The sequence below is a fragment of the Mus caroli genome, chromosome X (genome assembly GCF_900094665.2).
Source record: "Mus caroli chromosome X, CAROLI_EIJ_v1.1, whole genome shotgun sequence".
NCBI classification, from domain to species: Eukaryota; Metazoa; Chordata; class Mammalia; order Rodentia; family Muridae; genus Mus; species Mus caroli.
This window is the reverse complement of record NC_034589.1, coordinates 88,835,524-88,846,748: the sequence shown is the minus strand read 5'-3', so window position 1 is coordinate 88,846,748 and position 11,225 is coordinate 88,835,524. Positions and strand designations below refer to the sequence as shown.

Here is an 11,225-nt window from a genome sequence, read left to right as displayed (position 1 = left end):
AAAAAAAAAAAACAAAAATAAAGTAAACTTGTACTATAGAAGCCATAAAACACAAAAGTTCTATAGATAATAAAATACCAAGCATGGTAGCAAACACATGTAATCCCAGCACTTGGGAGGCAAAGACAAGTGGATCTCTGTGAATTCAAGGCTAACCTTGTCTATGGGGTGAGTGAGTTCCAGTCAGTCAGGGCTACATAGTGAGAACCTCTCTCAAAAAAAATTAATTAACTAACTGACTAATTAATTAAATGGCAAACTGCGTGTACCCAAGTACAGTCTCTTGTATGCTTCATTGATTGACTTTTCTGGTGAAGCTGGAGATGCCCAAGGCCTCATATATGCCAGGCAAGGACAGTACCACTGATGTACATCCAGTCTCCTCCTGTATGCCTTAAGGAGTAATAGCTAATTTATTGTAAATACTATGTAAATAGTTATGGTAATTACGGGATAATGGCCCTCACCAAAAAAGGGGTTCAGGGGAAGACTTCTGTGCTCAATACATAGGTTTTTTTCTCCTTGGCTGGTTGAATTATACAGAACCCTAAGATGTGAAGGACAAGCCACAGGCCGTGTATCTATAGTCCCTGCCCAGGAATTGTCTTTGGTCCTGTGAATGAAAGACGTACACACACACACATTGTTAGCTTATTTTAACATGCCTTACTAGCTCAGAGGCTGGGCACTTCTAAGTCTTCCTTAGCATACCCTTCCTTCCAGTACTCCTGGCTCAACACCTTCTAAATCTACTTTTAACTTTGCTGCCCTGTTTCCTTCTGTGAAAGCCCATTGGTCTTTCTTTGCTGCCCAAGATGCTTCTGGGCAGGGAACCTATCCCAGATCATTACATATAATTTTAACATGAGTTTCTTTTTTTTTTTTTTTTTAAGATTTATTTATTTATTATATGTAAGTACACTGTAGCTATCTTCAGACACTCCAGAAGAGGGCATCAGTTTGCATCAGATTTCGTTATGGATGGTTGTGAGCCACCATGTTGTTGCTGGGATTTGAACTCAGGACCTTTGGAAGGGCAGTCGGCGTTCTTAACCACTGAGCCATCTCGCCAGCCACTTAATATTAGTTTCAAATGGATGTATGATATTCCATGGTAGAGACCCTTTTATAGTATTGACATACTTTAATAAACTATCTTTGTTTTCTTTTTTTATTTTTTTTTTTTGTTTTCTTTTTTTAAGATTTTATTTATTGTACATATATGAGTACACTAGTGTGTCAGACACCAGAAGATGGCATCAGATCCCATTACAGATGAATAAACCATCTTTTAATGAACTTTCAAGCTATTTCTTGGGGTTTGTTTTGTTTTGTTTTGTTTTGTTTGCTTTGTTTTGTTTTTTCCTCCTGTTACACATAAGACTTCAGCAAACATCAAAGCAATATCATTAGGTTGTTTTTAGAAAGGTTGACTTGGAAAATAATGTCATCTAAAGCTAAAATTGAAGTACATAGAAATGGCTTTAATTTGTTTTAAATTTTTCTTCTAGTCATCAGGTCATTTGATGTCAACAAACCTGGCTGTGAAGTGGATGACCTTAAGGGAGGTGTAGCTGGCGGTAGTATCCTAAAAGGAGTGTTAAAGGTAAGTTGGATTTGACTTGTTACTCTGTATATTTGTTTATTGTTGTGTATATGTGTGTGTAAGTGCCACAGTATATAGAGGTAAGACAGCTTTTCAGGGGTTGACTCTCTTTCCACCTAGTGTGTCTGTGGGATTGAACTCATGTTATCAGGTTGGATGGTAAGATAAGCACCTTTATCCTCTGGGCCAGTTCATCAGACCACCCTCATCTTAATCTGCCTTCCAAGTGCTGGGACTAAAGGCATGCACCACTATGCCCAGTGAAAAATGTTTTTTCCATGGTGTCTGGTATTGGATATAGATTTGGTTTTGTCTTTGGAAGATGTGTGATCTCTAAATTTATAGTTTTCCAGTGAACTTGGAACATATTTTATGTGACAACAGGTTTATTTGGTACTTTGTAACACTTAGATGGGACTGATTTTAAATTTTTCTTTTAGATTTGTTTATTTCATAGATATGGGTGGTGGTTGTCTCCATCTTTCCAAGGAGGCCAGAAGAGGGTATTGAATGCCCTGGAACTTAGAGATGGTTCTGAGCTGTAAGCTGCTGTGTGGGTACTAAGAACTGATGTCTGATCTTGTTCGAGAGCAGCAGTGCTCTTGAACTGTACAGCCATCTGGCTCCTCCATGCCAGTTTTTTCTTTTTAAAAAAAAAAAAAAATAGCTGAGCATAGTAGTGTACACCTTTAAATATGGAGGCAGAAGCATGCAGATCTCTGAGTTCAAGGCCAGCCTGGTCTGCAGAGTGAGTTCCAGGATACCTAGGGCTACACAGAAAAATGTCTCAAAAAACATATATATATGTGTGTGTTTTTTTAAGTAATTTTGACCTAGCATGGTGGTGCACGGCTGGAAGGCAGAAGCAGACTGGTATCTGAATTCAAGGCCAGCCACTTCTACCTAGTGAGTTGCAGGCCATAAAAATAATAAGAAGTAAATAAAAGTAACCTTTTTAGTTTTGTGGACTTTTTGTTATAATATTGGTAGGCAAATAATAAATGTATTGTTTTATAATTCTCCTTGCCAATTATGTGTTTACAGGTAGGCCAGGAGATAGAAGTGAGACCCGGTATTGTCTCCAAAGACAGTGAAGGAAAACTCATGTGTAAACCAATCTTTTCCAAAATTGTGTCACTTTTTGCGGAACATAATGATCTTCAATATGCTGCCCCGGGTGGTCTCATTGGTAAGGACTTTCTGCTCTTTTAGTTTGTTGGGATTCATGGTACATTTCATAGGAAAGATCAAAGATAGATTGTAAGGTTTGTTTTGTTTTTAATACTTTTATTTTTATGTGTATGAGTTTATTTGCATATATGTCTGTTCAGCTTGTACCAATGCCAAAGAGGGCATCAGACCAGTCTGGAGCTAGAGTTTCAGAGATGCTGTGCTGCCTTGTGAGTTCTAGGCGCCAAACCCAGCTTCTCTACAAGAGCATCAAGTGCTCTTAATTACTGCCATCTCTCTACCTGCCCTTTGGTTGTTTTTGTTGTTGGGGAGGGGGTTGTTTTGTTTTTTGGGGGTCCTGATTGGCCTCAGATTCACAAAGATCCATCTGCCTCTTCCTCCCAAGTTGTTGATATTAAAGATATATCCTACCATGTCCTGTTTTAATTTTTTAAAGACATTTATTGTATGTATATGAGAACACTGTAGCTGTCTTCAGACACACCAGAAGAAGGCAGCAGATCACATTACAGATGGTTGTGAGCCACCATGTGGTTGCTGGGAATTGAACTCAGGACCTCTGGAAGAGCAGTCAGTGCTCTTAAACCCGAGCCATCTCTCCAGCCCATTTTAATTTTTGACATAGACTCTTGCCATGTATTTTTAGCTAGGCTGGTACTCAAGGCAACCCTCTTGGATTAGCTTACCAAGTGGTAGGCTTACAGTTGTGTACCATCAATCTGGCTTTATCGGTGCATCTTGAAATGTTTTAAAGAGAACGAACACATTTTGGAGCTGGCAGTATGACTCAGGTAAAGGTGCTTGCTCACTCAAACAAGCATCCACATTGCTAATGAACAATATTTTTAGAGTACATTTTAGTGGGAGATACTTAGTAGCAACAATAATTATTTCTGGTTATTGTTTTGATGTACTAGGGTTTAGACCTAAAGTCTAGAACATGCTAGGCATGCACTCTATCACTAAGATATAGCCCTCTTTGTCCTCTGTTTTCAAAATTAGATTACTATTAGATTATTGTTTATTTCTACGTATGTGGATTGTGTCTATGCACATAAATGCATACCTAATTGCCCACAAAGGTCAGAAGAAGGCATTGAGTCCCCTGAGACTAAAGTTACAGACAATATGAACTGTGTATGGGTGCTGGGAATTGAACTTGAATCCTCTGGAAAAGTAGCCAGTCACTAGACAATCTCTCCAGCCTCACTCTTTTTCCTTTTGAGAAAAGATCTCACAAAGTTACCCAGGCTGTCCTTGAACTCACTCCATTTCAGGCTGAACTAGAACTTACGGTCTTCTGGCCTCACTATGTCCAATCCCTGGAATTTCAGGTCTATGCACTGCCTGACACAGAATAAGTTTGATGGCCTAGCACTCAAAACACTATAGCTATATGTGCTTTGTTTGGGGGAAATGTGGCTCAGTGGTTGGGGATGTCACTGCTTTTGCAGAGGTCTGAATTTATGAGCAGCTCTCAACCAGCTGTAACTCCAGCTCCAGGAGAGCCAGTACCTTATTCTGGTGCCGCACTTAACCTATGCAGAGCCACACACAGAGGTAAACATATACATATAGCTTAAATATAAAAAATAAGGGCCTGAAGACATGAGATAGCTCCACATTGAAAAGCACTGCTGCTCTTCCAGGGGACCCAGTTTCTAGTACAACTCAAAACAGTCTATAACTCTCTTTGCATGGTGTCTGTTGCCCTCTTCTGGCCTCTGTGGGAACTACATGCACGTGATGCTCTCAGACACATCAAAACACAAGGGAGACAACCTTATCTAGAAAATTTGAAGGGAAAATAAGAATCTTTTAAAAAGGCTTGTCCTAAACATTTTCACTTATTTCATTTCATTTAAATTTAAATTTAAATGAAAGATGTGATGGCCTTTAAATCTGAGGCAAAGGCGGGTAGATCTCTGTAAGTTGGAGGCGAGCTTTGCCTACATGTTAGGACCGTCTGAAAAAAAAAAAAATGCTGCATAGTGGTGGTGCACGCCTTTCATCCCAGCATTCAGTAGGCAGAGGTCAGCCTGGTCCACAGAGCAAGTTTCAGGACAGCCAAGGGCTCCTGCACAGAGAAACCCTGTCTCAAAAAACCAAAAGCCAATTAAAATAGAATGAGTATTTTGTTATGCTTACCATATATGTATGAAAATGGAAGTATGTGTAAAAGGGTGTCAGTTCTTACTAGACTTTGAAGTCAATCATTCCAGGGCTATTTTAGATAATAAGGCCTGGCTATATCCATCTTACTTTATGTTAGGAGTTGGAACAAAGATCGACCCCACCTTGTGCCGAGCTGACAGAATGGTGGGACAAGTGCTTGGTGCAGTTGGAGCTTTACCTGAAATATTCACAGAACTGGAAATTTCCTATTTCCTGCTTCGACGTCTTCTGGGTGTACGTACTGAAGGAGACAAGAAAGCAGCAAAGGTATGTGCTTTGTATAACTCATGTTTCTGAGAGAGATCAGCAGCAAGGCTAGACTCAATTTTGGTCTTTCATAGTTAATATGCAGTGAATGTGTGAGTATGTTGACTTCCTTCTTTAAAAAAAAAAAAAAAAAGCCGGGCATGGTGGCGCACGGGATTTCTGAGTTCAAGGCCAGCCTGGTATACAGAGTGAGTTCCAGGACAGCCAGGGCTACACAAAGAAACCCTGTCTCAAAAAACAAACAAAAAAAAAAGAAGAGGGCTGGAGAGATGACTCCGTGGTAAAGAGCAGTTGCTCACAGCCATCTGTGATGGATCTTGGGATCTGATGCTCTCTTCTGGCACGCAGTAATACATGTAAAACACTCACATGAAATATACATACATTTTTTAAATTAAAAATAAAAATTTAAGACTAGCTGGAAATAGTACTAGCTTTTCATCCCAGCATTTGAGAGGCAGAAGCAGGGAGATCTCTGAGTTACAGACTGCCAGGACTACACAGAACAATCCTATAGGGGGAGGGGAATCAAGAGCACCTCTATGGCAATCCGTTTTGTTTGTTTGTTTGTTTTTTAAATCCCCACCAAAACAGAAACTATTTGTTTGGCTTTTTGAGGCAGGGTCTCTCAAAGTAGCTCTGTCTGTCCTAGAACTCATTATGTTAATCAGGCTGCTCTCAAAGTCACAGAGATCAGTCTGCCTCTGCCTCCTGAGTACCTGACTAAAACTGTGTGCCGCCACGCTCCCGCTTCAGAAAGTGCTTTCTTACGTGTTGTTCCTCTTTCTGCAATTTATTTTCCTAGGTCCAAAAGCTGTCTAAGAATGAAGTGCTTATGGTCAACATAGGCTCCCTGTCGACAGGAGGAAGAGTTAGTGCAGTCAAGGCTGATTTGGGCAAAATTGTTTTGACCAATCCTGTGTGCACAGAAGTAGGAGAGAAAATTGCCCTTAGCAGAAGAGTTGAGAAACACTGGCGGTAAGTTTTGTTCAATTTGCCACTGTCTATTAAAGAGCGTAAGTTCTTGTTAGTATATGTATGGACACACCTCCCCTTGAACACAGCAGTTAGTGTGACTTTAGCGCTTAGCTTTTTTCTTTGGTTGGTCTATAAAGCTATATTTATACTCTTGATTTATTTTTCTTTCTATTAGTATAAGTACTTCAATTGGGTTCCCTTTGTTTTAGGTGTAGCCTATACAAAACAATTCAATATTTCCATCATTTGACTTTTTCCCCCTTCATTTGTTTAAAGTGTGTGTGTTAGTGTCATAGCAACTTAGTTGGTTTTGCTGCCACGTGAGTTCCAAGATTTGGATTCAGTTCATCCAACTTGGCAGCAAGCATCCTTTATAAACATTATTTATTATTTGTGTGTGTGTGTGTGTGTGAGTGTAGGCGTAGGTGTGCACATATATCACAGTATGTATGTGAAGGTCAGAGAATAACTTCTTGTTTTCTACCATGTGGGTTCTGGGGATCACAGGTAATCAGGCTTGGTGATAAATGCCTTTGTCTGCTGAGCAATCTTTGTCGTCTTGAACTTTATTATTATTATTATTATTTTAATTACTAGTATTTTGATCTGCAGGGCAACAGTGGTGCATACCTTTGATCCCAGCACTTAGAAAGCAGAGGCAGTTAGATCTCTGAGTTTAAGACCAACCTGGTCTACAGAGCAAGTTGTAGTATAGGACAATTAGATGTATTTTTTTAAAAGCCTGTCTTGAAAAATAAAAAAAATATTTAAAAAGTATTTTGATCATACTCAATTTTCCCCAGCCCCTCCCAGGTCTGCCCCTCATAAACTTTGTTTTCGGGGGGGAAAAATACTGTAGCCCTGACTAGACCCAAACTCACAGAGATCTGCCTGCTTCTGTCTTCTGAGTGCTGAGATTAAAGGCGTGCACCACCAAACCTGGCTCCCATAAACTTTTTTATTTGTAGTTAATTTTGTACTTAACATTGGGGGCTGGAGAGATGGCTCATTGGTTAAGAGCATTGGCTGCTCTTCCAGAGGACCGGGGTTCAATTCCCTGCACCTACATGGCAGCTCACAACTGTCTGTAACTCAAGTTCGAGTAGATCTGACTCCCTCACTAAACTAAATGCACATAAGAAAATTATATATACTTACCAATGATGTTTCAAGAATTGTATAGAAAACTCATAAATATCCCTTGTCTAGAAAGATACACACATGTATGTCATGCCTTTTGATGTCTTAATAGTTAAGCAATATCTACAAAACAAGGGCATTCTCTTTTGTTTGTTTGTTTGTTTGTTTTGTTTTGTTTTGTTTTTCGAGACAGGATTTCTCTGTGTAGTCCTGGCTGTCCTGGAACTCACTCTGTAGACCAGGCTGGCCTCGAACTAAGAAATCCGCCTGCCTCTGCCTCCCAAGTGCTGGGATTAAAGGTGTGTGCCACCATGCCTGGCTGGCATTCTCTTTCATAACCAAGAAATTTTTTTAAAAGATTTATTTATGTATGTGAGTACACTGTAGCTGTACAGATGGTTGTGAGCCTTCATGTGGTTGTTGGGAATTAAATTTTTAGGACCTCTGCTCACTCCAGTCAACCCGGCTCACTCAGTCCCTGCTTGCTCCGGCCCAAAGATTTATTTATTATTATATCTAAATGCACTGTAGCTGTCTTCAGACATACCAGAAATTGAACATTGAAGCCAAGAGAATTAATAGGGAGTTCAAGGCCAGCCTGGGCTACGAAGTTTTATACCATTCTGCACTATAGACTGAAATTCTATCTCAAAAGAACTAGTGAAGGCTAGGGAGATGGCTTAGCCATTAATATGACTGCTCTTCCAGAGGACTCAAGTTTGATTCCCAGAACCCACATGACAGCTAATAACTAACTCTAGTTCCAAGGGATTCAGCCCTCTCGTCTGACCATTGTGGGTACCAGGCAGACACATGTGCATAGATATATATATATATATATGTATGTAAAGCACCCATACACATGAAATAAAAAGTGTTGGGGTAGAGGCTGGCCTGGAGAGATGGCTCTTGAAAGCACTGACTTGCTCTTCCAGAGTTCCTGAGTTCAGTTGTTAGCAACAACTATAGAATGGGGTCTTGCGCCCTCTTCTGGTGTAAGACGTATATGCAGGCAGAACACTATTCATAATAAATAAATGTCTTAGCCTGGCGGTGGTGATGCACACCTTTAATCCCAGCACTTGGGAGGCAGAGGCAGGCGGATTTCTGAGTTCAAGGCCAGCCTGGTCTACAGAGTGAGTTCCAGGACAGCTAGGGATACACAGAGAAACCCTGTCTCAAAAAAACAAAACAAAACAAAAATAAAAAGGGTGAGAGAGGGAGCTGGATTGTGGTGGCACATACCATACCTTTAATTCCAGTACTTGGGAGGCAGAGGCAGGTGGATCTCTGATCAAGGCTAGCCTGGGCTAACAGTAAAACTTTGTCTCAAAAAACAAACAATCGAACAAACAAAACCAAAACGAGGGCTGGAGAGATGGCTCAGCGGGTAAGAGCACTGACTGCTGGTTGCTGGGATTTGAACTCGGGACCTTTGGAAGAGCAGTCAGTGTTCTTACCTGTTGAGCCATCTCGCCAGCCCTATATAGTTACTCTTAATTACCCTTGAAATTAGGGGGAAAAACCCAAAAACCCCTAGGAGACTAGATGTAATAGTTCAGACTAATCCTTGCCCTTGAGAGGTAGGTACACAAGGACTGGACTCCAAATTCACCTTCAGTGCCAAATTCATTCAAATTCCTCTTCAGAGTTTGCAGGCAGCCTGAGCTAGCTCAAAGAAACACATTCATAGGAGTGTGTATATATACTCACACGCACACGCAGAGACAGAGAGAAGTGTGTGGGGAGAACCTGTATATGTATGCAAATCTCCCTCCCTACTGTATTTATCATTCACTGGTCATTTTTACCTAAATTGAACTTTATTGAATGTTTGGCATTTTTCCTTCCCATTATTGAGTACCCGCTTTCATAATACAGATTCACGGGGTTCTGTTTTATTTATTAGGCTATGGTCTATTTTGCTATATTTTATTTTGATGTACAAATTGTCCAAGACTTTGTCAGTGGGAACCCTTAAGCTGGTTCCTGTATCCTTTTTTTCCATGTTGTATTTTATGGTTTCTTTTGGTACAAGCTTATTTTCTTGCACAAGGGGCTTGTTTTGTACTTCTCTGCTTCAGTTTTAGAATTGGCCATTTCTCTAAGGGAATGAACTAATGTTTAGAAATAAAGGTCTATGCACTATCTGGAAAGCACACGTTTATCTTTGATTTCTGATTCTGAGTTCTTTCCCACATTAGGTAATTGAGTCTACTCCTTCACCATTCCTTGATGCATCCTGATCTATAACACTATCGTTTTAACTTAAAAAGGTCCTGCTTTGCCTTATCTGCTGCTGCTTAAGGGCTCAATCAGACATTGACACAGTGCTACACTAAAGACTTGCTGATATTTTCTTGCTGGTTGAGGATATTTGGGATCTTTCTGGAAACCAGTTTGGGTTCATTTAATCTTTTCTGGAGGTTTGTCTAAAAGATATACCTCTAAAGAAGACTACTCCGCGGCCTGGATTCCCCCAATTTCCCTGTGCCTTGGCTTTGTTCCTCACTGCCTATTCCTTTGTCAGTCTTTCTTTGATACTGTGCAGGTGACGGTCTCTCATTGCATTCTTGCCAAAACAATTGATCGGAATTGTCATGTCACCCTGCAGTGTAGCAATTATTAACTTTTTTGTTATTTCTACCACCACTTCCACCACCCCCCCCCCCCCCCCCCCCCCCCCCCCGCCAATTAAAAAAAAAAAAAGACAGGGTCTCTCTATGTAGCCCTGGATGCTCTGGAAGTCACTGCTTAGACCAAGCTAACCTGGAACTCACAATGATCCATCTGCCTCTGCCTCCTGAGTGCTGGCATTAAAGGGACATCTATCACCATTGCCATTGCTAGCAAAGTCCTGCTGTGGAAAGCAGTCTGCTTGGAGTTCCTGTGGTTCTCCCTTTCCCAGCTGATGTTATTTAAAGATATTGTGATCGGATGCGGCACTGTGAATGGAAAGAAAGCATTTTCCAAAGATAGACATAAAGAATTACAGTTTGCTTGGGTTTTTAAATCTGAGCTTGGTATAGTGGCACAGGCCTTTAATCCTAGCGTACAGGAATCAGAGTCAGGTGGACCTCAAGTTCCAGGCTGCCCTACTTTACAAAGCAACTTCCAAGCATCTAAAATTGCATAGTGAAAGTCCTTTTCCAAAAACAAAACAAAACAAAACCACATATACAGACAGATAGGTGCATGTACACAAGACGGATTAGAGATGTAATTTGGGTGGTCTGAAGGTCCCCTAGGTGGATCTGAATGGATCGGTGGTTCTTTGGTTTTTTGATAGACCATTAAAGATAAATATGTTTTATTTTATGTGCCTGATTTTTTGCCTGAATATGTGTACTACGTGCTTGCCAATGCTCAAAGAGGTTGAAATTGCTGAATCTGTGATTGTGAACCACGATACGGGTGCTAGGAACTGAACCCAGAATCCACTGCAAGAGCAGCAAGTGCCCTTCATTATTGAGCCATATCTCCAAATAACTTAGGTTTTGTTTTCTTTGATACAAGGGCTCACTTTGTAGACCAGGCAGTTCTTGAACACAGAGATCTGCCTTCTTCTACTTCGTGAGTGCTGGCATGCACCACTACAACTAGCAAGTTTCTGTTTTTTAAGATGTGATTTCCTGTTGCCCAGGCTAGCCACACATTTACTATGTAGCCATGAACTAATTCCTCACTTTCCTGTCTCCCAAAAGCTTGAATTTATAGGTGTGTAGTACCATACCCAACTCACTAGTGTATTTATGACAGTAGACGTTGTTTGGTTTTCTTTTGTTTTTTTTTTTTTCAAGACAGGGTTTCTCTGTGTAGCCCTGACTGTCCTGGAACTCACTCTGTAGACCAGGCTGGCCTCGAACTC

The 11,225-nt window shown here is 40.6% G+C and overlaps 1 protein-coding gene across 1 annotated transcript in view; it reads left to right on the top strand.

The window, feature by feature from the left end:
* Eif2s3 (eukaryotic translation initiation factor 2 subunit gamma) overlaps positions 1 to 6,248 on the top strand; it is a 16,396-nt gene extending 10,148 nt beyond the window's left edge. Inside the window, exons 7-10 of the mRNA XM_029473028.1 lie at positions 1,511 to 1,606; positions 2,651 to 2,795; positions 5,070 to 5,239; positions 6,045 to 6,248. Of these exons, the coding sequence (XP_029328888.1) occupies positions 1,511 to 1,606; positions 2,651 to 2,795; positions 5,070 to 5,239; positions 6,045 to 6,221 (588 nt within the window). The 3' untranslated portion in view covers positions 6,222 to 6,248. The remainder of the gene's footprint in view (positions 1 to 1,510; positions 1,607 to 2,650; positions 2,796 to 5,069; positions 5,240 to 6,044) is intronic.
* Positions 6,249 to 11,225: the final 4,977 nt, after the last annotated feature.